Source organism: Pelophylax lessonae (assembly GCF_965119305.1).
Source record: "Pelophylax lessonae genome assembly, chromosome: 3".
Classification (NCBI taxonomy): domain Eukaryota; kingdom Metazoa; phylum Chordata; class Amphibia; order Anura; family Ranidae; genus Pelophylax; species Pelophylax lessonae.
The window spans coordinates 107,991,696-108,019,645 of NC_138770.1; the positions used below are offsets into that span (position 1 = coordinate 107,991,696).

The 27,950-nt window shown below is 43.0% G+C and overlaps 1 protein-coding gene across 1 annotated transcript in view; it reads left to right on the forward strand.

The window, feature by feature from the left end:
• The window catches only part of CDC5L (cell division cycle 5 like), a 97,397-nt gene that overhangs the window by 52,977 nt on the left and 16,470 nt on the right, over positions 1–27,950 (forward strand). The window contains exons 13-14 of the mRNA XM_082250031.1: positions 2,217–2,462; positions 4,227–4,424. Of these exons, the coding sequence (XP_082106157.1) occupies positions 2,217–2,462; positions 4,227–4,424 (444 nt within the window). The remainder of the gene's footprint in view (positions 1–2,216; positions 2,463–4,226; positions 4,425–27,950) is intronic.

Consider the following 27,950-nt stretch of genomic DNA (forward strand, 5'->3'; position numbering starts at 1 on the left):
GCCTCCTAGGTCCATCTAGATCCAGCGATGTTGCTGGACAGTCTGGGCTGCCCAGGACTCCCCTCCTCATTGGCTGAGACAGCAGCACAGTGCCATTGACTCCCACTGCTGTTAAAGTCAGTCAGCCAATGAGACAGAAAGGGGGCGGGGCCGTGGCTCCCTGTCTGAATGGACACAGGGAGCTGCAGCTCAACTCGGGTGCCCCCATAGCAAGCTTCCTGCTGTGGGGCACTCTTTAGAAGTGAGGGGCCAGGAGTACCGAAGAGTGATCAAGAAGAGGAGGCTCTGGGTTGCTCTGTGCAAAACCACTTGACAGAAGAGGTAAATGTAACAGGTTTATTTGTAACTGAAATAAACAAAACTTTAGTATCACTTTAATCTACAGTAGATCACAAAAGTAAGGAGACCCCTCACATTTTTGTAAATATTTTATTATATCTTTTCATGTGACAAAACTGAAGAAATTACACTTTGCTACAATGTAAAGTAGTGAGTGTACAGCTTGTATAACAGTGTAAATTTGCTGTCCTCTCAAAGTAACTTAACACACAGCCATTAATGTCTAAACCGCTGGCAACAAAAGTGAGTACACCCCTAAGTGAAAATGTCCAAATTGGGCCCTATCGGCTATTTTCCCTCCCCAGTGTCATGTGACTTGTTAGTGTTACAAGGTCTCAGGTGTGAATGGGGAGCAGGTGTGTTAAATATGGTGTTGTCGCTCTCACTCTCTCATACTGGTCACTGGGAGTTCAACATCGCAGCTCATGGCAAAGAATTCTGAGGATCTGAAAAAAGAATTGTTGCTCTACATAAAGCTGGCCTAGGCTATAAGAAGATTTTCAAGACCCTGAAACTGAGCTACAGTACGGTGGCCAAGACAATGCAGCGGTTTACCAGGATAAATTCCACTCAGAACAGGCCTCACCATGGTCGACCAAGGAAGTTGAGTGCACGTGCCCAGCGTCGTATCCAGACGTTGCCTTTGGGAAATAGACGTATGAGTGCTGCTGACTCTTTGGGCCCAATTTGGATATTTTAACTTAGAGGTGTACTCACTTTTGTTGCCAGTGGTTTAGACATTAATGGCTGTTTGAGTTATTTTGAGGGGACAGCAAATTTACACAAGCTGTACACTCACTACTTCACATTGTAAAGATATAATAAAATATTTACAAAAATGTGAGGGGTGTACTCACTTTTGTAAAATACTGTATATGAATAATGATTTGTGGACGCCTACCATGCTGCTCATCACACCAATATAAGCTAGACATGCATTTAATGCAAAAATCAAGGGCATTTATATAGAGTTCCCCTTTTCCTCCTTTAACCTATAACCGTTCCCTACTGTGGGAAGGGTTTCCACAAGAGTGTGGGATGTGCCTGAGGAAATTTGTGACCATTTGCTCAGAGTACCTGTGAGGTCAGATACTGATGTTGGAATGAGAAACCCTGGCTCGTAATCAATGTCTCTATTCATCCCAAAGGTGTTCACTAGGGTTGAGGTCAGAGCTCACTAGGGTTGAGGTCAGAGCTCACTAGGGTTGAGGTCAGAGCTCACTAGGGTTGAGGTCAGAGCTCTGTGCAGAGCCAAGCTCTTCCACACCAAGCTTCTCAAAGCATGACTTTATAGAGCTGGCTTTGTGCGCAGAGGTGCAATCATGCCGGAGCAGAAAAAGGCTTCCTTCTCAACTTTTGCCACAAGGTTGGATGGCCACCATTGTTTGAAATGTCTTTTGTATGCTGTACTATCAACAGTGCCCTTCAAAGGAAATTGCTTTGGATGGTGTTCTATGTACATTTTGGTTATTCCTATTATACAGAATATCGCTAAAAGTTTTTCGCAGTGATTTTACTTTGTGTGGGTAGACTATACAGTTACAATACAATGTAATAAAGCAGGAATCTGAGGGCCCTAGTGTAGCTTTATATTTGGTGAACGTTTGCAACTTAACCTTCTGATTAGGTGGGAAGATGTTCTGGCTAAAGAGCCAGAGGGGAGTTTTTATGGTGTGCTGAATAATCTATGGAAGGGAGTTTTCAGAAACCCCCTCCATTCTTTTCTTAAACTCTCAAATGCAATTGTGAAGAGGTGACGGCAGGGTACTAAAGCAGTAGGTTGTGTGTAAATTGGAGGTTTCACATGGGCAATATCTGCCAAAAGTTTGGGATTTGTATCTTGTCTGAAGTAGTAATGCTTGTGTCCTGTATCCTAGGTAAATGAAACTATACTGAGGCCTGGGAATGTCGAGCCGCCGCTGACAGATCTGCAGAAAGCTGAAGAGAGAATTAAAAAGGAAATTATCACAATGCTTCACTATGACTCTCTCCACAATCCATTCGGGGACAATGCAGCAAACAAGAAAGGGAAGATGCCCAGCTCTGTTACAACCAATGCTGAGCATGTGACCTACTTGGAACAGAACACATATGAAAAACTTACTCAAGAGGAGCTAAAATATGTGAGTAAAAGAAAGTTTTCCTCCACTGTGCAGTCCTAAAAATTACATACTATTTTGATGCAGTGCTAGTAAGCCTCTTAGAGGGGTCTCGCTTTGATACCCTGACTCTGCTAAATGATTTTACTTCAGCTTAGGCTCTGTTCACACCTGAGCGCTTTTCAGCTTGTAAAACACCCATCTCTGAAGTCTAAAAACGCCCAACAAGCAAAATCCTATTCATTTCAATGACCCCTGTTCACATATGAGCGTTTAGGCGCCTGAAGCAAAACGCCAGAAGCTCAAGAAAGTACATGAGCTTCTATTTTGGCAGATTACAAGCGTTTTTGTGAGATGTCAATGCCTGCCTCCAGACCTCTGCAAAAAAAACTCCCAAAAGCCAGAAAAACGCCTGAAAACGATACGTTCAGGTGTGAATGGAGCCTTACAGGGATGGTCACAGCACGTGTTTTTAGATTTTCTTTTTTTAGTAATTGGGATTGTTTGGGAGCTTTTTTTCCATGAGGCAACACATGCCCAGGACTTGCACAAGTATTTCCTACTGGAAGAACACAAGTCAGCCAACCTAAACTGACAGCAGCGATAACATTTTCCAATGTAATTTGGTCATGTGACCAGCTGCTGTAGGATCCTAGAGATGGGCTTTTGGCCATTAAATTTTTTTTGAGGGCTTCTGGTACCTCTTGTATTTAATAGAACAGATCGGGCAGTGTTGTGGAAATTCGTTTGTCTGTTCAGATATCTGGTCATGTCATGGTAACATCCAGTAATAATTAGTATGGACTCATCTGGGGGGGATTTACTAAAACGGGAAAGTGCCAAATCGAGTGCAGCTCTGCATAGAAACCAATCAACTTTCAGGTTTTATCATCGAAGCTTAATTGAAGAAACTGAAGAAAGAAGCTGGCAACCATGCACAGCTGCACCAGATTCTCAGTGCTCCAGTTTTAGTAAATCTCCCCCATTATGCAATGTTGAAGATGTTTTGTAAGGTACCAAGCTACTTCTTTAGTTCCTAAAGAGTCCGGGTAATACCCCAGTATTAGATCTCCACATTAGGACACCTTAATCTTCTTGATCCTCTAGGAAATGAAGACATGGCTTGGTAAGTTGCAAATTGTTTTCAACATTACCGAACAAGTCCAGTTGAATGTGACTAATCCTAGATATACTGTATAAAATTTGCCAAGAATACCAGAAGTAATGAGCCAATGCAGTGCAGCTGGCTCTAATTCTGCACATAAAGCACCAAATTTATTTTTGGGAAAAAAAAATGTAATTGCAATGTTTTCCATTTTAAAAAGAAATGGTACTGTAAGCGCCCTATAGGGCCTATAGTGTTAGGAGAGCGGCTGTGTATTTTCTGTTTTTCTAGTTTATGTGATCTTTTGCCTTCTTTTCTCTACATTGAACCCTCTGCTGTTTTTTAAAAAAATGTTTGCATTTTTTAAGGTGCATAGAAACTTACATTCTAGATATTTTATCAAACAGTTTTGAGACTGTCCCTCTGGTTGTATATTGACCTTTACCAAAACCATTAAGCCATAGAAACAAACTGTACCTGCTGCTGTTGGCATCAAAACCCAATGCCAACACATTATTCTATGCTCTTTCTCCTCTTCCAGCTCTGAGGAGTAGGAGAAAGAGCATAGAATAGTGTGTTTAGTAGAGCAGAAGACAGAAGTGTACATTCCCCTGCAGTTGGATAGGAAATCATTCAACAGGGGGATATATCTTCTTGACCCTTGTTGCTTCCTTTGTTTTCAGGCAGAGGATTTGCTGAAGCAAGAGATGGAAGTGGTCAAACAAGGTATGGGTCATGGAGACCTCTCTCTGGACGCCTTCAATCAGGTGTGGGAGGAATGTTACAGCCAGGTGTTGTATCTTCCTGGACAAGGACGTTACACCCGAGCCAACCTGGCAAGCAAGAAGGACAGGATAGAGTCTCTGGAGAAAAGGCTAGAGGTAAGTGCGCTTCTGCTGAATCCTTCTGCTTTTGGTTTGTGTGTATAGTATGTTTGCTACGTGTCTCGTATTTGGCACGTTTTTTCTCTAATGACCATTACAAAAACACACACCCAGCAGCGGATCACTTGAATTTCAAGGGGTTCGCCATAGAAATGTTGCATTTTTTCCACTAGTTCCTAAAGAGAGAATGATCAGCTGGTCATGGTCATCAGCTTATTAAAGTGGAACTCTAGGAAAAAAAATTCACATATTTTTTCTTTAATAATTAGTGTTCTATGTCTAGATGGCTGCTGCTTACTATAAAAATGACAGTTTCATTCATGCTGGATACTACACGCATTCATTGCTCCTATTCTGGCTGTGCAACTGACATTTCCTGCTACACTACAGTAAAGGATTTTGTTCACTCTCTCTCTTCTTCTCCCCTTTGTCCATCTGCAGAAAGCCATGTATTTTAACTAAAGTATCTGGAATGGAGGTAGCTGAAACTGTGAGTTGCAGCATTGGAAAAAGAGTGATGTGTGTAGTATCCAGCATAAGTGAAACTCATTTCATTGAGTGATTGTAAATTTTTTTTTTTTAGCTGCTTGTCGACCAGCCGCCGTAGTTTTCCGGCGGCAGGTCGGCTCTGCCCCACGAAACGACGTACCTGTACGTCGCTTCGCGCACGCATATTCGCCACAGGGGAAGCTGATCAGTGGGGCCGGCGGCCGCGATTGTCTCCTGGCACCCGCGATCGCTCCCTGTGGAGACAGAACGGTGGTCTGCCGTTTTAAATACAGCAGACCGCTGTTCTGTCAGTTATGAACCCAGGGATCCTGTGTTCCTCTTATTTAGTAGGAAAACAGGTCTCTGTGTTCATGCAGCAATCTTATTTCCCCCCCCCCCCCCCAGTTAGAAAGCATCCCCTAGGGACACATTTAACCCTTTTATCGCCCCTGGTGTTAACCCCTTCCCTGCCAGTGTCATGCTGATCGCTGGCATTACTAGTAAAAAATAAATAAAAATGACCTAAATCTTTCCCCTAGTTTGTAAACGCAATATCTTTTGCGCAAACAAATCAATATACACCTATTGGGATTTTTTTTTACCAAAAATATGTAGCAGAATACAAATTAGCCTAAAATGATGATAAAAATTGATTTTTAATTTTTTTTTATTGGGAATGTTATATAACAGAAAGTAAAAATAGTTTTTTTTTTTTTTTTTTCAGAATTGTCATTCTTTTTTTGTTTATAGCGCAAAAAAAAAAAAAAATGCACAGGTGATCAAATACCACCAAAATAAAGCTCTATTTGTGGGGGGAAAAAGACATCAATTTTATTAGGGTTCAGCGTCGCACGACCGCACAATTGTCAGTTAAAATAACGCAGGGCAGTATCGCAAAAAATGGCCTGTTCATTAAGGGGATAAATCCTTCTGGTCCAGAAGTGGTTAAATTACAAACATGTCATAATTGCCTGCTCTGTGCAATGGTTTTGCACAGAACAGCCCCAATCTTTCTTTTCTGGGGTGCCCTGCTGAAGCTCTGGTCTTCTCTTATCTGTGTGCCACCATAGGAGGCTGCTTTCTGTGGTGGCACATATGTGCAAGCTCATTCCCGAGCTGTTCTCTGTGTCCATTTACACACAGAGTGTGGCTCGGCCTAGCCCAAAACCTCAACCTGCTCCCCCCCCCCCCCTCCAGTGTGCCAGGTGACCTTGCTAGGCAGAATTTTCTACAGGTCCAGGGCAGTGATCCCTCTGGTAAGGGAATTGTGCTTTGGGCTAAGTGGGTTTAGTGGCACCATCATTCCCATACAGTGCCCCTTCAGCTTTGGACTGCTAGGCTGATTTCTCATCATTGTGCATCTCTGCCATTTTGTTGGTTCCCTGCACACAGCAACACGTTTCTAGGCTCAGCACAGACAGTGGGTTAGCTGCTCTTCCTAAGCACACAGCGCAACAACTTCAGCACAGGGCACAGCAAGTATCGAGCACGCTTTGTTCACAGGGGGTGACTACTACTTAGGTGTTGGGGCTTGAGTCTACAGCCCACTTAGCTGAGTGGCCACTCTCTTTGAGGTGCGAGGCCTACAGATACTCGCCAAGCATGGCCTCACACAGGCAGAGAGGTGGGAGGGATATGATGGAGTGGACTCACAGATCTCTCTATCAGGTAGGGAACATACAGTTGGGCAAAAAAGTATTTAGTCAGCCACCAATTGCGCAAGTTCTTGCTTTTAAAAAGACGAGGCCTGTAATTTTCATCATAGGTATACTTCAACTATGCGAGACAAAATGAGGAAAAAAAATCCAAATTTAAAGAATTTATTTGCAAATTATGGTGGAAAATAAGTATTTGGTCAATAACAAAAGTTCATCTCAATACTTTGTTATATACCCTTTGTTGGCAATGACAGAGATCAAACATTTTCTGTAGGTCTTCACAAGGTTTTCACACACTGTTGCTGGTATTTTGGCCCATTCCTCCATGCAGATCTCCTCTAGAGCAGTGATGTTTTGGGGCTGTCGCTGGGCAACACAGACTTTCAACTCCCTCCAAAGGTTTTCTATGGGGTTGAGATCTGGAGACTGGCTAGGCCACTCCAGGACCTTGAAATGCTTCTTAAGCAGCCACTCCTTTGTTGCCCGGGTGGTGTGTTTGGGATCATTGTCATGCTGAAAGACCCAGCCACTTTTTTTATCTTGAATGCCCTTGCTAATGGAAAGAGGTTTTCACTCAAAATCTCACAATACATGGCCCCATTCATTCTTTCCTTTGCACGGATCAGTTGTCCTGGTTCCTTTGCCAAAAACAGCCCCAAAGCATGATGTTTCCACCCCCACGCTTCACAGTAGGTATGGTGTTCTTTGGATGCCACTCAGCATTCTTTCTCCTCCAAACACGACGAGTTGAGTTTTTACCAAAAAGTTCTGGTTTTGGATTCATCTGACCATATGACATTCTCCCAATCCTCTTCTGGATCATCCAAATGCTCTCTAGCAAACTTCAGAAAGGCCAGAACATGTACTGGCTTAAGCAGGGGGGACACGTCTGGCACTGCAGGATTTGAGTCCCTGGCGGCGTAGTGTGTTACTGATGGTAAACTTTGGTCCCAGCTTTCTGCAGGTCATTCACTAGGTCCCCCCCCCCCCCCCCCCCGTGTGGTTCTGGGATTTTTGCTCACCGTTCTTGTGATCATTTTGACCCCACAGGTGTGGAGCCCCAGATAGAGGGAGATTATCAGTGGTCTTGTATGTCTTCCATTTTCTAATAATTGCTCCCACAGTTGATTTCTTCACACCAAGCTGCTTGCCTATTGCATATTCAGTCTTCCCAGCCTGGTGCAGATCTACAATTTTGTTTCTGGTGTCCTTCGACAGCTCTTTGGTTTTGGCCACAGTGAAGTTTGGAGTGTGACTGTTTGAGGTTGTGGACAGGTGTCTCTTATACTGATAACAAGTTCCAACAGGTGCCATTAATACAGGTAACGAGTGGAGGACAGAGGAGCCTCTTAAAGAAGAAGTTACAGGTCTGTGAGAGCCAGAAATCTTGCTTGTTTGTAGGTGACCAAATACTTATTTTACCGAGGAATTTACCAATTAATTCACTTGAAATCCTACAATGTTATTTCCTGGATTCCCCCCCCCCCCCCCCCCATTCTGTCTCTCATAGTTGAAGTATACCTATGATGAAAATTACAAGCCTCTCTCTCATCTTTTTAAGTGGGAGAACTTGCACAATTGGTGGCTGACTAAATACTTTTTTGCCCAACTGTAGTTCATCCTGCAGTAGTTTAACCCTGCAGAGGCTCTCTGAAGGGCCAGATTAGTTTGGAATCCCTGCCATTATCTGGAGTTGCAGTGTTTTTGCCGGCTCTCCTACCTTGGTCTGTCTACCTTTTTGGAGTCTCCCTGCCAGTGTGTAGTTGAACAATGGCACAACTTTTACATACATTAGTCTCCAAGAAGCTGAGCTCAGGAAGAAGCAGGCTTGATCTTGTAAATACTTGGGATGGGTTTTTCCTGATCTATTTTTTCCTTCCACTGTAGCTGCTTCCTCATCTGTTGCACAGGATAAAGAAGGGTATTACAGTGATTTTGATCACACCTGCTTGATCAAGAATGTTGTATGTAGATATCATAAATCTGTGGGCTCTTCCAGATCTGCTGTTTTGCGGTTCTTCTAACTCCTTTTCCCTCCTCAAGGCAAGAAAGTTGACCTCCAGGAAGGTGTACCGCCATACATGGAAAGCCTTTTTTACACTTGGTGTAGGGCTCGCAAGTGTCATTCCTGAGAGTATGTCAAGGGGTGCATTTTGACTTTTTTTTTTTTTTTTCTTTTTCATTCTGGTGTGAAGATGTATAGCTTTTAAAGAGTGTGTTATCCCAACATTTTATATTTCTGAAGTGTCTTTTGTACCATGTACTTGTGTTTAAATAGTATTTTGTTCTCTGTATATTGCTTCCTTTGTGGGAAATAACCGGTGATGCTGCCCATCCCCCCTGCTTTCCTATTTCAATCTGACCATGCTAGGCACGATAGCACATGAATCCTAGCGAGGTCAGTTTTCTGGCTGTGCTGGGAGAGCAGCCTGCCTGTCTTCCTATATTCAGACTTATTCTGACACAGTGGGTTGTTTTTACAAGGTAAGAATTCACATAAACTTTAAGTGGCATCAATGGACAGAGCTCAGGCTTGGCTGTTCTGTTTCAGAGAATTATCATATCACATTCCTTGTTAAAAGCCTTTGTACAGGGTATCACACGGATTGTTGCACCTATGCACCCCCTTTGTCTCTTTGGGTCCTTAAAGCGGAGCTCCACCCAAAAGGGGAAGCTCCGCTTGTCAGGTACTCACGCGCTCTTCCAGCTTAGTTCTCCCCGGAGAATTCACCTGAAAGTTCGGCCGCCTCCGCAGCCGGCTCATTCACAGAGCGCAGCGCGCTTCGCGTATGTGCAGTAGGGAACATGGCTGTAAAGCTGCAAGGCTTCACGGCTGATTTCCATTAGTGGAGATGGTGGCGGCAGCACCTGTTGGCCGATTGAAAAATCGGCACAGATAATGACACCGCTGGATTCCTGGACAGGTAAGTGTCCTAATATTAGAAGTCAGCAGCTACAGTATTTGTAGCCTGGAGCTTCTCTTCAATATGGTCTGGTATGTTTTGCAGTCTTCTCTTTTTGAGCTTCCCTGGTCACTTCCTACACACAAGATTGGCTTTTTGGTTGCCACTACTTCGGCTTACAAGGGTATCCGAGTTGGCTGCACTTTCCTGTAAGAAACCTTTCCTGGTTCTTCATTGAGAAAAGGTGGCGCTGAGGCCTTGATCCTTTTTTTTTTTAACCATATTAAACCTAAATGCAAACGTTTTATTATATTGCACCTTGCCAATTCTTAGACGTGAGGGCAGCATTGGGTTTTTTTTTTGTTTTGTTTTTTTTTTAGGCTTTTTTTGATTTTAGTTTTGCTATGTGATCTGGCCAGCAAGCTCTCTTGCTGATGTATTAGTTACAGGGATGAGACAAATCATTTAACATGGGCAGGAGTGCTTACAATATTCAGCTTTTATTTATTTACAGTACTGTAAAAAATGTTGTAAATAACGAATGCTTTCAGAAATAGAAGTGTTAATAGTTTATTTTTTTTATCAATGAACAAAGTGGAAAGTAAGTGCACAGAAATCCAAATCAATATTTAGTGTGACCACCCTTTGTCTTCAAACCAGCATACATTTTTCTAGGTAAACTTGCACAAGGAACTCGGCAGGTATATTGTACCAAACCTCTTGGAGAACTAACCACATATCTTCTATGGCTGTAGGCTGCCTCAAATTCTTCTGTCTCTTCATGAAGTTCCAGTCAGGCTGGATGTTGAGATCGGGGCTCTGTGGGGGCAGAAGAAGATAGTTCCTAATGACATTAGCTTTATGTTTGGGTTTGTTGTCCTGCTGCAAAATAAATTTGGGGTCAATCACATGCCTCCCTGATGGCATGGAATGATGAATAAGTATCTGCCTATATTTCTCAGCATTGAGGACACCATTAATCCTGACCAAATCTCCAACTCCATTTGCAGAAATGCTGCCCCAAACTTGCACGGAACCTCTACCATGCTTCACTGTTGCCTGCAGACATTCATTATTGTACCGCTCTCTAACCCTTAAAGAGCAAACTTCCTCCTGCTAATGACAAACATTTCAAATTTTGATAGCTCTGAGGATGGGAGTGCGCCCCCAAAACGCATCAGCTTGACACCACAGTGGGGTGTCATTGGAGTATGTGCATCCTGCACCGTATGGCATCTTTTGGTTCATTGGCTTTTATAAGTTGCACCTTTTGTGAGTATCTATGTTTAGCAGTTTACACTCGTCTCAAACTTTTGGTTATGCACTAGGTCAGGGATATGCAAACTGTGGCCTTCCAGCTGCTGCAAAACTACAAGTCCCATCATGCCTCTGGGTGTCATGCTTGTGGCTGTCAGAGTCTCACTATGCCTCATGGGACTTGTAGTTCTGCAACATCTGGAGGGCCACAGTTTGTATACCCCTGCACTAGGTGCTTGTGCCTTCCTCTTTGTCGGTTTCTTTAGTTTCACTTTATATTCCCCTGTCTGAGGAGGGCTGCATCTACCAATCATTTGGATTTTTTGTCCCATAGTTCTTTTCAACTGTGGAGGAACCCTTAGTGCTGGAAGTGACTAATCTTTGTTTGACTCCACAGTCCAGAGCACCTGCTGCTATTTTTCTCCACCCCGGTTCTTATGTTTTCATGCAAAGTTGAGTCGCTTAGCCTTGTTTTCATGTCCTTTGCAGATTTAAATCTGACAAATGCTGCTGTCCAAGTGCCCCCTTTTCCCCTTCATCCATAGTGGGGAAATTCTAATACAGGTCTGTTACTGGCCAGATACTTAGATTACAACAGAGGGGAAAAAAGGAAACTAATGCAACCATCACATCTGATTGGTAAGCTGCAATATATTACATTTTTTATTTTACACCACTTTAGTGTGGTTTCTTCCCCCGGAATCAAGACATCTGGTTGCCATTGTTTTGTCCTAAATCTCAACATCCCAAGGAAGAAGGTGCTTCATTCTTTGACTGTTGTTCAAGCTGTTCAAGTTTATCTCAAGTCTACAGCTTAATTTCAACAGTCCTGTGTGTTACCGTATGTCTGACTGTCCTCACAAGGGCCGTTCTGCTATCTAGGGCAAGGTTCCTCCTGCCCATTCCACCAGGAGTGTTAATCCTTCCTGGATAATTCAGCATTAAGTTTCGGCTCTTTACTAGGTTTTACCAGGTGGATGTTCACGCCTCTGTCGATGCCAGTTTAGGGCAGTAAGTCTTTAGGCAGCCTTGTAGTGGGGGGTCCCCCCTCTTCTATTTTGTGTTTTGGCCTTGTTGCTCTGTAGCCCACCTATCACGTTCAGTGCTTTGGGACATCCCAAGTAGTCATAAATAGCTCTCTATGTCTTGTAAGGTATGATTAAGAAATTTAGGATTTTGGGTTTACCTGTGAAATCACAGGACATAGAGATCCATCCCCTCTTGTTCGTGTTTCTCATTGCTTGCTACAAAACTGAGGCTTAGTTAAGCTGGGTAAGGTTATGCCTAGGTGGGGATTCCTGCCTTTTTTGGCCAGTATCAATTTCCTGGAAGGTGGCAGCATAACCCAGATAGCAATGAATATGAACTCCCCTGTGATGTACTGTAAGAAAAGGATTTTACAAGTAAACCAAAAAAAAAGCCTACATTTTATAGTAGGCGGCAGCAGCCATCCAGACGTAGGATACTAATTAGTAGAGCTTATTTTAATTGTGCTTTTTCAAAGAAATAGTTTTTTTTCCCTAGAGTTTCACTTTAACATTTGGCTATGTGACGTCTGAGCCCTTACATGAGATCAACTGTATTGTGACTGGGCGGTTGCTTAGGGTTTGTCAAAGCAACCTATACAGAACAATAATGTTCAGTTATTGTTCAGAAAATGTGTATACGAAGATATCCAAGTCCAGATAATAGGTCACAGGAATGGTTAGATTTAGTATGTGTATGGCGAAGACACAGTGGGCATGTTTTTATGAAGATTACCAATTAGTTGTTTTTATAGCTGGCATTTTGCACAGACAGATGACGTTTGTCTAGGAGAGTGCACTCTGTAAGCCCTTTTGTCATTTTTAAATGACCCCAGCATACCTGTATCATATTTTTATGGTGAGTGTCCCATTCGCAGTGTGTTCAGATGCCTATTTAGTGTGTTAATGCTTAAAGTAGAACTATTGGCGAAACATTTTTTTCTTTTAAATTTTGGATAGAGTAAGGGAGGGTTATAACTCCTGGTAGATTTTTTTTTTTTTTTTTTGCCATCTGTGCCCCATTGTGGAGATTTCACATCACTTCCTTCCCCATAGCCAAACAGGAAGTGAGAAGAAATCCCAGCAAATTAAGGAAATTCCTTGGGGACCCCCAGGTCACCAGAACTAGTTTCCCCATTGGATGATTTCCCCTCTATTACTTTTCTGGAAACAACCTAAAATTGGGGATTTTCTTTTACTTTCACTCTTTCACTTTCAATGATGATGGTACACAGGACAAATAGAGAGGGGAAATCTCCTTCACGGGGGCACCAACAGCAATAAAAACTGACAAGCGTTGTAATCACTCGCCACTCTATTTTAAAACTTAAAAAGTTTTGCCTTTAGTTATACTTTAACCGGTTGCCGACCGCCGCACGACTATATACTGCTGCGGTCAGCCCCGGCCAGGCAGAGTGACGTATCGGTACGTCACTCGCCTGTCACTGACTTGCGAGCCTATTGCGGGCGGGCGCGCGCCCGCCGAGGCGCGCGCCCGCCGCGGCTCGTTCACAGACAAGTCAGTGCGTGTGACCGGCGGACTCGATGTCCGCCAGTCACACTGCGATCGCTCCTGTGAAGGGAGAAAGACAGAGCGGCTTGTGTAAACAAGCTGCCTGTCAGTTCTCCCTGTGTAAAAGTGAAGATCTGTCCGTTCTACTATGTAGAACGGTTGATCTTTGCTTTTACACCAATAGGAATGTCCCTGCACAGTTAGAATCACGCCCCTAGGACACACTTAACCCCTCCCTGTCCAATAAAGTTAACCCCTTCCCTGCCATTGTCATTTTTGCAGTAACAGTGCATATGTATAGCACTGATTACTGCAGTAATGTCACTGGTACCCCCAAAAGTGTCAAAAATGTCAGTCATGGGTCCGATCTGTCTGCCGCAATGTCGCAGTACCGAAAAAAAATCGCAGATCGCCGCCATTACGCGTTAAAAAAAAAAACACCAAAAATGACAAAAATCCCTTTGTTAGTAAACGCGATAACTTTTGCGCAAACCAATCAAAATACGCTTTTTGCGATTTTTTTTTTTTTACCAAACATAGGTAGCATAAAACAAATTGGCCGAAAAATGTTAAAAAATTTTGATTTTTACATTTTTTTTGGGGAATTTCATATAAAAAAATGTGAAAAATATTGTTATTTTTGCAAAATTTACGCTCTTTTTTTGTTTATAGCGCGTGATCAAAAAATCGCACAGGTGATCAAATACCACCAAAAGAAAGCTCTGTTTGTGGGGAAAAAAAGGACGTCAAATTCGTTTAGGTACAGCGTCGCACGACCGCGCAATTGTCCGTTAAAGTCACGCAGTAAAAAATCGCAAAAAAAACCCTGGTCCTTTAGCAGCCAAATCCTCCGGGGCTTAAGTGGTTAAGGCAAATCCTTACTGGCTGTGTGTAAATTAAGTCAAATTCTGGGAGAGCTGGGAGGCTGCTTCATTATGGTTCCAGTGCTGTGAATTGCATTGCAGTCTACTCTACTGTCAGTGATATCTCTGCCCTGAAATCAGCAAGAGACAGTTGAGGGAATTCTTAAAGTGGTTGTAATCCCACTTTAATGACTTTTACCTATAGGTAAGCCTATATTAAGGCTTACCTATAGGTGCTGTAAATATCTCCTAAACTTGCACTGTTTAAGAGATGTTTACAGTGCATGCAGCTGATGACGTCATCGGTGCATGCGCTCTGAAGAAACAGCCACCCGTGCCGTTCCTTCAGAGCCCTGTGCCGTGACTGGCGGCTCCTGCACACATGCACGGAAGTGACGTCACACGGCTCCGGCCAATAATACTGCTGGAGTCCACAGACCTGGAAGAAGACGGGTGAAGATGGATGCGGCCAGCAGCAGGGACAACGCGGGCTTCGTTGCAGGTTAGTGTCACATAATGTGCTAGTATGCCATGCATACTAGCACATTATGCATTTACTTTGCAGGGGGGAAAAAAACATTTTTTGAAGAGTTTACTTCTTCTCAAAAGGATGTACATTGGGACGATTCAGGTTGGAATTACTAAAAGTTGCATTAAACTGCATTATCTGGAAAAAAAAAATCGAATGCGACCGCCAGTGATCGGTTAGGGCCTGTTCACTATATCTGTGTTCATCTAGGTATTCCTGCACTGGATAAACGCAGGTCACTGCTAAGGTGAATAGAAAGCGAATGTGACCCTAAACACAATGCCGATGTGTGGCACAGTTAAGAAAAATGCAAAATGTCTGCAATTTTCCTCCGAACTGGATGAAACACATAGCAATCCAACACACTGTCCTTCTGTGAAGTGACATGAATGAAGTGTTACTATGTGACACTTCCAATAAAAAAAAAAGTAAGACACGCAATAGAAGCGCACATTGCACTGCTCCCTACCAGAGCAGACACTGACCCTGCCTATGTGGTAAAACACAATTCTACTGTGCAGGGTAGATTGTGCCCTCATGCATATCTTTCTCCAGCAGATGGCAGTAGTGTCATTTCAAACTTCTATTATATTTCGACTTGGCTGTTGGCTGGCGTTTTGCTTCCCAGTTTCGGAGATACAGTTGAAGACAACGAATGACCATCTATCCATGTTATCATTATTCAGCGTTATTTTGCAGCACGGCTAAAAGGCTGGCTATTTTCCTTCTGATCAGGAACTATGGAGAGGATATTACTTTCTGGAGTTTGTACAGTTACACATCTGGTTATCCAGATATGCTTTGCATATTGGAACTAAAAAGATATAAAGCTTTCCATTGTAAAATGCCTGCTAATGCTAAGTAAATGTTGCCTATAGGGGTGTGGGATGTATGCAGGGAGAGGGTGACCACTGGTTATCTCAGGTAGGGCTTTGCTGGCTCGGAAACATTTTTTGGTTGTCCTTTTGTGTGGGACATGGCCTGCCATGCAATACAGCTGTGTGAGCACTAGCAGATCAAATCCTAGAGAGGGCTGAATGATACGAAATCCTACCTGTAGTGCGTCCTTTTCACACCTGTCGTAGTCTAGTATTTAAATTGGGAACAGATTTGAGGGGGGGGGGGGTGGTGTTTGGACAATGAAGAGATTAGGTAGAGGTAAGAATCGCTCACAGGGTAGAGCTCATTTTTTTGCAGTCACAAACGGGGATAAGGGAGGTCACATCACCTTTATAGACAACTGATGTGTTTTGACAACTGACTTTGTCCGGATTCTTCTTTAAATCGTGTGTAAGCCTGTATTCTGTATATGATGGTTAAGCAGCTGCTGGTAATAATTTGCTGGTTACAGGCAGATAGCATGGCAGGGTCCTGCTGAATAAACTGGCAGAGAATTGCCTGCTCTGGTTCTCATCACTCCACTCTGGGCATGAGCCCGTATTATTAATCACCCCTGAGACTGGATCATATTGGTTGATGGACTGACTTTTCTAGCTGGAGACTGAAGTCGCTGGCACTGTGCATGATTATTAATCAGGCTGCATGAAGCCTCGTAGCTGGCACCCCCTCACCGATGTGCACAGTGCAGTCATGTGCTCTTGCAGGAATGTACGGACCAATCAGCTGTTATGCTGCAGAGATTTTCTCTTGTGTGCTTGCTGTGAACTGCTAAGGATTCTTGCTTTAGTAATTCTGGAATTGTTCATGTGTCCTGGGAATTATCAGTCTTTAAAGCCCCAACTCCACCCAGCACTGACATTTCAGTCTGGCATGGTTGCTGGCAAGGTGAGTCGCATGTTAGATTCTTGTATCTCTCAGGAGACTCCATGGCTGTCCAGCTGCTCTGTGGAAGGCCAGACTATGACTTCACATTCCTGAATTCTATAAAAGATGGACATAAGGTTTGGTTCACACCTGTGTGTCTGCATGTTCATGTGTTTTTCATGTGCTACTATTGAAGTCTGTGTGGCCAATAGCGCACAAAAAAAGCACCTGCATATTTTTCTAAGCTGCACAGTAGCGCGTTGCATAGATGTGAACGGACCACATAGATAACAATGAGATTCCTTTTATTGTATATTGTATATTGTGCATTGAGCAGAGAGCAGCAAATCACACAGGTGTGAACAGGGACTAAGGTTTTCATAATACCCTTTTACTTGTGGCTGACAGCTGAGATCTAAATGAATGTAATAAACACTGAAACACCATTGTGATTATTTTAGTTGGGCCTTTCAGTAACTTAACTTGTCTGCATGCATACATTCCTGAAATGGTAGGTAATTTGGTCATAGTATTTTTTATTTTTTTTTACAAAGCTTCATCTTACATCATTTAATAGCGTGACTTTGCCTAGGCCAAGGTGATGTCAAACAGAAAAAAAGGATGGCGCTCTGGCGTGCATGAAATGAAATAAACACCCCAGAAGTGTTCTCAGAGCGCCATCCTTTTTTTCTGTTTGAACTTCTCCATACACCATCCCGTGTCAAGGATTGGGCGACCAGCGGTGCAGTTGATGTACTGTCATACTAGTCCACAGCCCTTGGGGCCAGGATATCACAGGAACGTTGCATTCAGAAATAGCGCCTGAACTTCTTTTTTGTGTTCCCAAGGTGATGTCAGCCTGCTGCAGGCAGAAGGAAGCATTTCCTTAGTCTCCTCTACCCCACTGCTCAGAATGTGAAGCGTGTTACTGTTTTTAGCAAAAGTATCATTTTTCAAAAGCACCATCTTTTATTACTAAGGCCTCATGCACACAGGGCGTTTTTACTAGGGATAGAGTGATATGGTTTTTTCAGGTCCAGTACCGATATTTTGGTCACAACGTATTGGTATCGGCCGATATTGGCCCATATTTTGTACATTTAAGGTTTTGAAAAATAAAGACAATTTTGACACAAATCTGGTACTGAACATGTTAATTTTTGTTTAATGCTTAGTGGCTGGCTTGCTGGTGGGCACCCTGTGGTGGGTGGCTGGCTGGCACCCTGTGGTGGCTGGCTGGCACAGGGCCTGTGGGTGGCTGGTACAGGGCCTGTGGCTGGTACAGTGCCTGTGGCTGGCTGGTACAGGGCCTGTGGGTGGCTGACTGGCTGGTACAGTGCCTGTGGCTGGCTGGCTGGTACAGGGCCTGTGGATGTGGGTGGCTGGCTGGCACCGGGCTGCTGTGGGTGGGTGTATGGCCCGACTCCAGACGAGGCTGTCCAAGGCAGAATGATGTCACAAAAATATCGGCAATATCGGCCAGTTCCGGGGCTGATACCGATATATCGGGGAAAGTGCTTATCGGCCTTGCCGATAATCGGTCTATCCCTGGTTTTTACAGCTGCTTTTTAGGAGCATCTTTTTTTTTTTTTTGTTGCAGCCTTAAAATGCCCCTTCATTGTATTCTATGGCCTCATGCACACATAGGCTTTTAGGAGCTGCAAGTGGCATATGCGTTTTTAAGCTGTATAAAAAAACCCAGGGCCAGTGCGTTCTGGAGCAGCAGCGTTAAGCTGTAAAAAACGTCTGACGCTGCTAAAGGCTGCATACGTCCACGTCAGACGTTTTTAAGCTGTAGTACTTGGATTTAAGATTGGAAAATAGAAGAGGGCAGAGAGAGGCTGCCAAACGCTAAAACGTGCATTATCGCCAATACAAAACGCTTCTAAAAGCACATTTTTACAGCTGCTTTTATATGGCGTCATGCAGCTTGAACTGGCTTTGCAGCTTGTTTTTTAAAACGCCCCGTGTGTATGAGGCCTAAAAAGCTCCTGCCTAGTAACTTTGCCTAGGCTGAGTTGATGCATCTGCTGCAGGCAAGACATTTTGCCTCAGTCTCCTCTTTCCCGGTGAACAATCATTTTAACTTTATAGCAAGTCAGAACCTATACCAGGGGTCGGAAACTTTTTGGCTGAGAGAGCCATGAACACCACATATTTTCAAATGTAATTCCGTGAGAGCCATACACTATATTTCAGGGGTCGGGAGCCTTTATTTATTATTTATATTCATGGGCTGCAACTATACAGTGAGTAGATGGAGCCGTGTGAAAGTGCCTGGAGTCCGGTCAGGAAGAGAGCAGGCAGGTATGCAATGAGGCCGGAGTGGTGAAGTGTCTGCAGGCCTGCGAGTGATGGAGGGGAGTATAGGCCCTGAGAAAATGGGGGCCGGCCGCTGAAGGCCTCAGAGGTGGATGTGAAAGGCAGCTCCCGCAGGTCCCTGGGTGTCGGGGGACAGGGAGCGGATGGCAGGTCTCCTTACCGGGCGGTGATTACCAAGGCCCTCAGATGCACACGAGCCAGCGGCAGTACCGCGAGTAATCCGGTCACCCAGAGACGAACTGAGGGTAGCGGTGGGTAGCCCACAAAGTGTACCGTTGATGGGTGCAGAAATCTCCTCGGCACCGGACACAGCTACGCGGATGGCACTGGATTTAGTGGTAGACGCGGCGGAGCTCTGGGACTACACATCCAGCGCGGCTCACGTTTGGTCACGTCCCCCTTAATTAAAGATTTGTCTGCGAGCCAGATGCAGCCATCAAAAGAGCCACGTCTGGCTCGCGAGCCATAGGTTCCCTACCCCTGACCTATACTAACCTAACCTCAATGTTAGTGGGTGTGTGTTTGTAGTAGGCCTTCTTTAAACTGTGGGTGAACTACCCCATGCTAATTGGGTTATCTGTATGTGCATCAGACATGTTTATGAGATGGACCCATTCACCCAACAGCATGTTTAACATGCACTGTGTTAGAATGCATTGCAGTGCTTTCTTTTTTTCCCTAAACTTCAAGCTATGTGCCACATTGTGTTGGGATGGGTGACAAAGCATTGAAACGTACTGCACAAAAATAAAGCCAGTCATTTTTTTGGGGTTAGTTGGTGTGAACTGAAGTCGATGGAGATGATGCAACTTGCCTTGTTCTTGTATTGGGCGATGAGACTCGGCGTTTAAGCCCCCCATAGAATGCTCAAATTTTAGGCAATTGCTGCTGAATCTGCCAAAATTCAAACCGCAGGCGACCCTAGAAGCACCTACCCAGCTTGATCAACTGAGCTGGGTGAAAAATTATCAGCAAAAAGTGTCTTCATCCTATCCGATGCTGTCACTGTTCGGCAGCCCTGTTGAAAACAATAAATATCCAGCGGTGGGGATTCCTGCATTCACGTGCCTAGTGTGGATGAGGGAATAGATTAATTCTCTTGTTCAGCCTGAATTTTACATTTTGATCCAACAAAATATTTAAAATAATAAAAAAAAATGAAAATGCCAAGGATCAAATTGATGGGACCTGTAACCTAACATTTTGTTGCACAACCTTTAAAGGATAACTCCACTTTCGTGGAGAAAAATAATAGCAAATAATGGAAAAATATAGCGTATACAATTGTGACACCAGTCAGATTGTAATTAAATGTTATTAAAAATTACCTTTCCTTTTCAATCTGCAGCCGCTGTAATTTTCTGAACATGCAATGCAATATGGCTACCTGGCATACAGAATGTATACTGACCACACCCCAGAAACATAATTTCCTGCTTGTGTGATTGGCTCACTGATTTTCCGAAAGTTTGCCTAAGATACAATTCTGATTTCTGGCATCACCTGCAACAAAAATGTCATTTTTGGTGAGATACTCCCAATAGGAACACGTCTAAAGGAATGCAGGCCCAGCAGCTTTCCTCATTAGGGCTCTGCAGCTGCTTGATAATTGTGAAACCACTCCCATTAGATTCACTTTCCCACATGGACACATACAAACACACAGGGATTTCTTCAGAATAACAAAAGGTAGGAATCTGCAACAAAGTTTGTTAAAATCCCTGCAATGTACAGAGATCACCCAGAAGGAATTGTTTTTTTTTTCAACAAAAGTGGAGTTACTCTTTAAAGGCAGTCACTGCAAACAAGTTATTTCTGTAGCTCCCAATAAGTCTTCTGCATCTGCCAACGGTTTGCCTGATCTTCTTGAGAAAACTGCCCCAGCTGTCTCCGGTTTGAGGGGTGTCCTCTCCATACTGTATGTTTCATTTTTTTTCTGTAGGATCAGATCAGGGCTCTTAGAAGGCCCCTTCAGAATGGTCCAGTGTTTTGTTCTTATCCTTTATTGGGTGCTTCTAGCTGTGTATTTTTGGGCTATTCTCCTGTTGGAAGACCCACGACCTGTGACTGAAACAGAACTTTCTTTAAAAAAAAAAAAAAGCTATACATTTCACTCCAGAATTCGGTGAGTCTTGATATTTCATTGTGCCCTGCAGAAATTCAAGGCGAAGAAAAATGTAGGGTGCGCTTGATGTATATATTGAAAGGTCACTAAATGAGTTAAAGAAACTCTAGGTGGAATATAGTAAGTGTCTACAAAAGTATACACAAATATGAGACAGCAAAATGTAACATAAATGATTACATAAAATGATTAATAAAACAATCTCTGTGCAAAAAAGAAGAGTGACAAATGCAAAAAGTCCCAATGAAATCCAAAAACTTGTGCAGGTGAGTATTCTTGATGCAAATGAACCAAGGTGCAGATACTGAATATACAAATCCCCCGCAGCACCACGTTTGGATGAGGAAGAGGTACCCTTACCAACTGGCAACTTTAGCATGCACATGTGATGATATAGACCCATTAAGCACAGTGAAGAATCTTCCCACTGACCAATCCTTCACCCCGTGTAAAAGTATAGCTGGACTCTTACCGGATATCAAATTATCAGATGAAAGATTAGGGATGGGTATCTGGATTCCCCCGCTGTCCGAGAATAGGTGTTCCTTAAATAATCCTGCCCTGTCTCCTTGGTGGTAGGAATAAGAACCTCCTCCCTAGGGTTGCTGCCAAAGGATATCCGCAGAATAGCTCCCCATATAGCAAAAGAATGAAGGCAGGCAATAGTGCATTATCCTCTATATAAGACTTTTATTAAAGGAAACACACTTACATGGGTAGGATGAAAACGATCAGAAGTATCAGATGTTCACGGTCACTCTGCAGCACGAACTGCGAGGAGTGACAGCGCGGCTTCTCCACCCGACGCGTTTCCCCTTACGAAGGCGTCCACTGGGATTGGAATTCAAGGCACCTGTGCTAGATACGGCATGCAGCCCCAAAACATAACCGATCCTCCTCCATGCTTCACAGTAGGTACAATGTTCTTTGCATTAGACCATATCCATTTTAGAAATTTCCAGTCTGTGGGGTTTTTTTTTTACAACAGTGGGGCCCTCTTGGGTCTTCCTTTAAGCCCACTAACGCTAAGAATATGATGGCTAGTGCTATTACTCTGTGACCTTGAAGTTCACCTTCTATCTCTTTGCTCTTTGTCTGCTTTTCACTTTATCTTGTTTTATCTGGGGGATCAATTTTCCTATTGCAGCCAGTTCTAGGCAGGTTAGCTACACTCCAATAGACCCTAAACTTTTTAGTAATAGTTGCATCGTAATTGGAGGAACATTAAGCTGCTTGGAGATGATCTTATAGCCTTTATCTTTAACATTCTTGTCTAGAATTTTCTTTCTGATCATCTTATTTAAATTGAGTCACTCTGCTGTGTGGTATCATATGCATCATGCAGAGCTACACTTTGCTTTCTTTGGTTCAGCATGATTGATGCATATGATGCCACACAGCAGAGTGATTACTTTTCTCAATTTAAATAAGATGCCTGATTACAACATGGAAGACCTGTATGGTACTAATTATAGAAAATTGTTTGAAATATTGCTGTGATGCAGTGACGTATAATAATTTCACTTTTCCCATTTTATTTACATTACTGTATGGCAGTAGTCTCCAAACTGTGGCCCTTTGCTTGAATTTATCCCGCCTATGGGGCACCCTTCCTCCCACTCATATGAGGCACTATTCCTTCTAGTGACACTAACTATGAGGCACCATGCCTTCAACTGTGGGGCATAATTCTTTCCACTCGCACTATTCCTTCTACTGACAACAATGGGGCTTGATTTCTCCTGGTGACTCCAATGATGGGGCACTAGTTTGCCACATTTTCTGCTCCAACCAGCTATAGTTCGGCCCCTCCTAAAATTTGAAGGACTGGCCCTTTATTTAGAACGTTTTCAGACCCCTGCTCTATGGCCTCATTCACAGAGGTGCTTACACCTGTCGTCTGTGGGTGGGCTGTGGCTTTAAGTGGCTGGTGCCACCAATGGCTGGGGGTGCAGGCTGCCCTTTTTATGTCTAGGGGAACACAGTGGTTGCACAGACACAGCTACTCCAAATTTGACAGCCGATCGGATGAGTAGACCCGAATGCAGGCAGTTTGTGTTCGGGGCTGGGATGAGTGTTTTTGTCTTTGCAGCTGTCCTTTTTCTCCACACATTAAAGGGTTGCTTTCATGCAGCACTTAACAGGTCCAGCCGCCTAAAGAAACAAACCCATTCATGGACCATAGTTGTATGTGGCCATGTGAATGAGGCCTAAAATGCACCAAAACAGGCATATATATATATATATATATATATATATATATATACACAAGACCATTGCTTTTAATTTCATCATGTTTCAGGAGGAATGAAACGTTTCAATGAGCTGTAAGGGTACCAACAAATGCATCCACATTTTAGGGTTTTTAGAGGTTACTTCACTTTTGTGAGGAAAAATATAGCAAAAAAAAATTATATATATATCTCATATACAATTGCGACACAATTATTGTAATAAAATGTTATTATATAATTACCTTTCCTATTCAATCTGCTGTGTTGTAATTTCCTGTACAATGCAATATGGCAACCTGGTTGCGTTCTGTACACAAATTTCATGTCATTTGCTACTTGTGAGATTGGCTTACAATTTTTCCAGAAGTCAAAACTAAGATACAAGTCTGATTTTGGACATCCCTTGCAGTAAAATGTAAATTTTATTGGATACTCCTAAAGGGAAATCACGTCTAAAGGGATACAGACCCTGCTACTTTCCTAATTAGCCGCTAATTGATAATTATAAAGTCACTCCGATTAACATTTACTTTGCACATGGACACCAACAAACCGCTATTTCTTCAGAATAAAAAAAGGTAGGAATCTGTAACAGTTTGTTAAAATCCTTGCAATGTACATAGATTACACAGAGGGGAATGGTTTTTTCACTACAAAAATGGAGTTACTTTTTAAAGCGGAGCTATGGCCTATTTTAGAACTAAGGCCCCTGGCCTGGTTTTGCTGATTCCAATCCCATTAAGGTTCACAATGTTTTATTTATATATATATATATATATATATATATATATATATATATATATATATATTTTTTTTTTTTTTTAACGCAGATTACCTTTTCAGGACTATAAATACAGTATCTCACAAAATGGAGTACACCCCTCACATTTTTGAAGATATATTATATCTTTTCTTGTGACAACACTGAAGAAAACATCTGTGTAGACAGCCAAGTACTGCACAGACATCTGGATTTACATGACTGTACTGTCTCTGAGCCAGAATATCAGTGCAGGAAATTATATACTGACCCTGGAAGATTCCTGAACAAACGTGACTCCCTCCTTCTTACGAGAAGAACAGATGATGGCATGGGGAAGGTTTCTTTACTATTGGGTGCTACAGGCAAGATGCAGTTTGAGTGTAGTCCAATGCACATGGTTGTGATATGCATAATAATTATCCCTCACATGACAGAAAAGTTTTCCCACAGGAAGATGACCACTGTAGCTCAGCTGTGGGCACAACAGCCTATCACTGAGTGCAGCTCCACGATAGATACCAGCGTTAGCAGTGTCTGATTAACTTAGAAGAAAAAAGGGAGGCTTATACTAATAGGAGATTCCCTTCCCGTGTTTCCGGTATCAGTCATGATAATACAATAGTGGGCCAGCTACAGATTCAAGCTGGCTATAGATGGATTGAAAATGGCCTGGTTTAGTAGGGATCAGCCAAATTTTAATCAACAAGGAACCCTTAGAAACCTCTGGAGGAACCCTAGGGTTCCACGGAATCTGGTTGACAAAGGCTGCTCCAAACCAAACCCCTTAACGGCATAAACTTCAAACCTTTAATGTTGTAGATGTTTTCTTTTTCTTGCACCTGTGTTAAAGTACACATTTTAAGCCTAAAGGTTACTTAAAGCGAAGCTCCGGCCTTTTTTTTTTTTAAATAACCCCTGTGATAATCGCAGCTTACGCAAACTAAATCGGCATATGCTGCAAATTAAAGTTTGCCGTCTATTTTTTTTTTTTTTTTGTACGTACCGTCTCCTCAGGATCCAGTAAGCCTCCAGCATTAGTGTGGGCATCTGAAGCCCTATCGGAGTTTTCTTCAGGGAAATGGTGCTGCCGAGTACCCAGCATGCACCTCCCGATCTCGCACCTGTGCATTGTGAACAAAGCGCAGCGCATTCAGTGTATTGCAGGTTGCCTTAACAAAGCCGGCGTAGGAGGATGTTCCTGCCCCACTGTTATAGCAACATGTCAATCAAGAATGGCCATTGACTCCAGGGATTGATGACACAAATATACACAGAAGTCAATGGGCGGCAGAAAATTATGTACCTCGCTGCGGCTAGGTACAGCGGAAATGGACATACAGTATCTCACAAAAGTGAGTACACCCCTCACATTTTTATAAATATTTTATTATATATTTTCATGTAACACCACTGAAGAAATTACACTTTGCTACAATGTAAAGTAGTGAGTGTACAGCTTGTATAACAGTGTAAATTTGCTGTCCCCTCAAAATAACAACACACAGCCATGTCTAAACCGCTGGCAATAAAAGTGAGTACACCCCTAAGTGAAAATGTCTAAATTAGGCCCTATTAGACATTTTTCCTCCCCGGTGTCATGTGACTCGTTGGTGTCACAAATTCTTAGGTGCAAATGGGGAGCAGGTATGTTCTATTTGGTGTTATCGCTCTCACTCTCTCATACTGCTCACTGGAAGTTCAACATGGCACCTCGTGGCAAAAAACTCTGAGCTGCAGCACGGTGGCCACAGTGGTTTAACAGGACAGATTTCACTCAGGACCAAAGAGGTTGAGTGCACAGGCTCAGCGTCATATCCAGAGGTTGTCTTTGGGAAATAGACGTATGAGTGCTGCCAGTATTGCTGCAGAGGTTGAAGGGGTGGGGGGTCAGCCTGTCAGTGCTCAGACCATACGCCACACACTGGATCACATTGGTCTGCATGGCTGTGGTCCCAGAAGGAAGCCTCTTCTAAAGATGATGCACAAGAATGCCCGCAAACAGTTGCAAGACAAGCAGACTAAGGACATGGATTACTGGAACCATGTCCTGTGGTCTGATGAGACCAAGATAAACTTATTTTGATCAGATGGTGTCAAGCGTGTGTGGTGGCAACCAGGTGAGGAGTACAAAGACAAGTGTGTCTTGCCTACAGTCAAGCATGGTAGTGGGAGTGTCATGGTCTGGGGCTGCATGAGTGCTGCCGGCATTGGGAGCTACAGTTCATTGAGGGAACCATGAATTCCAACATGTACTGTGACATACTGAAGCAGAGCATGATCTCCTCCCTTCAGAGACTGGGCCGCAGGGCAGTATTCCAACATAATGACCCCAAACACACCTCCAAGACCACCACTGCCTTGCTAAAGAAGCTGAGGGTAAAGGTGATGGACTGGCCAATCATGTCTCCAGACCTAAACCCTATGGAGCATTTGTGGGTCATCCTCAAACGGAAGGTGGAGGAGCACAAGGTTGCTAACATCCACCAGCTCAGTGATGTCGTCATGGAGGAGTGGAAGAGGACTCCGGTGGCAACCTGTGAAGCTCTGGTGAACTCCATGCCCAAGAGAGCTAAGGCAGTGCTGGAAAATAATGGTGGCCACACAAAATATTGACACTTTGGGCCCAGTTTGGAAATTTTCACTTAGGGGTGTACTCACTTTTCTTGCCAGTGGTTTAGACATTATGGGCTGTGTTGAGTTATTTTGGGAGGACATTGTAACAAAGTGTCATTTAACGCAGATCAGCCCCTGAAGCAGCCTCTCACCTTGCAAAGTTGCAGTCTCATCATTGTGGAAATTAAGACCTAGGAAATGCTTCCTTCTGCCTACAGCTAACTGATTTTAGTTGAAATAAGAAAACTTAGTGTCCATTTGGTGGCCAATGGGCACCTATGATATATTCCATGCCACGTATTGTATAGGTGGTTGTAATGCGCTTTAGGGTGTTTTTAAACCAGTTTTTCTATATAAGTGTATACATATTTCTTATAAATACAATTCATAAAAAAATTTCACATCCTTTATCATTTTGTAAGTATTTTTTTTAAAATATATATAAAGTGCTCATGTGCTTCAGGTTTTAGTGATGAGGGTAAACTTAACTTCCAGTGCCAATGTGCATACCATATATTGCCATTAATCTGTGATAATACATAATTAATAAAATGGGGTGCCTTTTATCCAAATTCATATATAAAGTGCTTAAATTAAAAAGTGACCAAGTGCGCCAATAAATGACCATAAGATATAAAGTGCTTCTATATAAGTATATAAAACATCCTAAAACAAATCCTACGCGTTAGGTCACGGAGACACGTGACTTCCTCAAGGCGATCCTACGCGTTACGTCACGGAGACACGTGACTTCCTCAGGGCAAACGCCCTGAGGAAGTCACGTGTCTCTGTGACGTAACGCGTAGGATTACCCGAAAGTGACGTATCGGAACGGGACGAAGATCCCGGAACAGAACTCGGCAGATGTTTTATTGCAATTTTAAATGGGAGTTGGCTATTTTTTGTTTAATAAATGCTTTGAACGACTACACTATGTTGGCCCCTATCATTTACATGAGCCATAAGGATTAAGAAATGCAGTAAGGAATCGCGAATGGGAAGGATATAGGAAACCCCCATAAGAGAGAGATCAAGTCATACAGGAGAAGGTACCTAACACTATCCAGGAGATAAGGAACCATCCCATAAGTAGACGAATGACGCTGAGAGGATCTAAAAGGAATCAGAGGCACTAGTGGTTAAGTGATACAGGCGTATTACTTACCTTATTAAGGTGAGCATTTAGGGCACCTAGAAGTGTATGCACTGAAGAAACCCAAGACAAGGGGAAATAAAGGTGGAGGAAGATAGAAAGCACTACGGATCACTTTGAATTTATTTGATTTCAATCTTTTTGGACACTTATCTATTATTTAGCACTAAAAGAAGCAAATTGTTTTATATATTTATATAGAAGCACTTTATATCTTATGGTCATTTATTGGCGCACTTGGTCACTTTTTAAATCAAGCACTTTATATATGAATTTGGATAAAAGGCACCCCATTTTATTAATTATGTATTG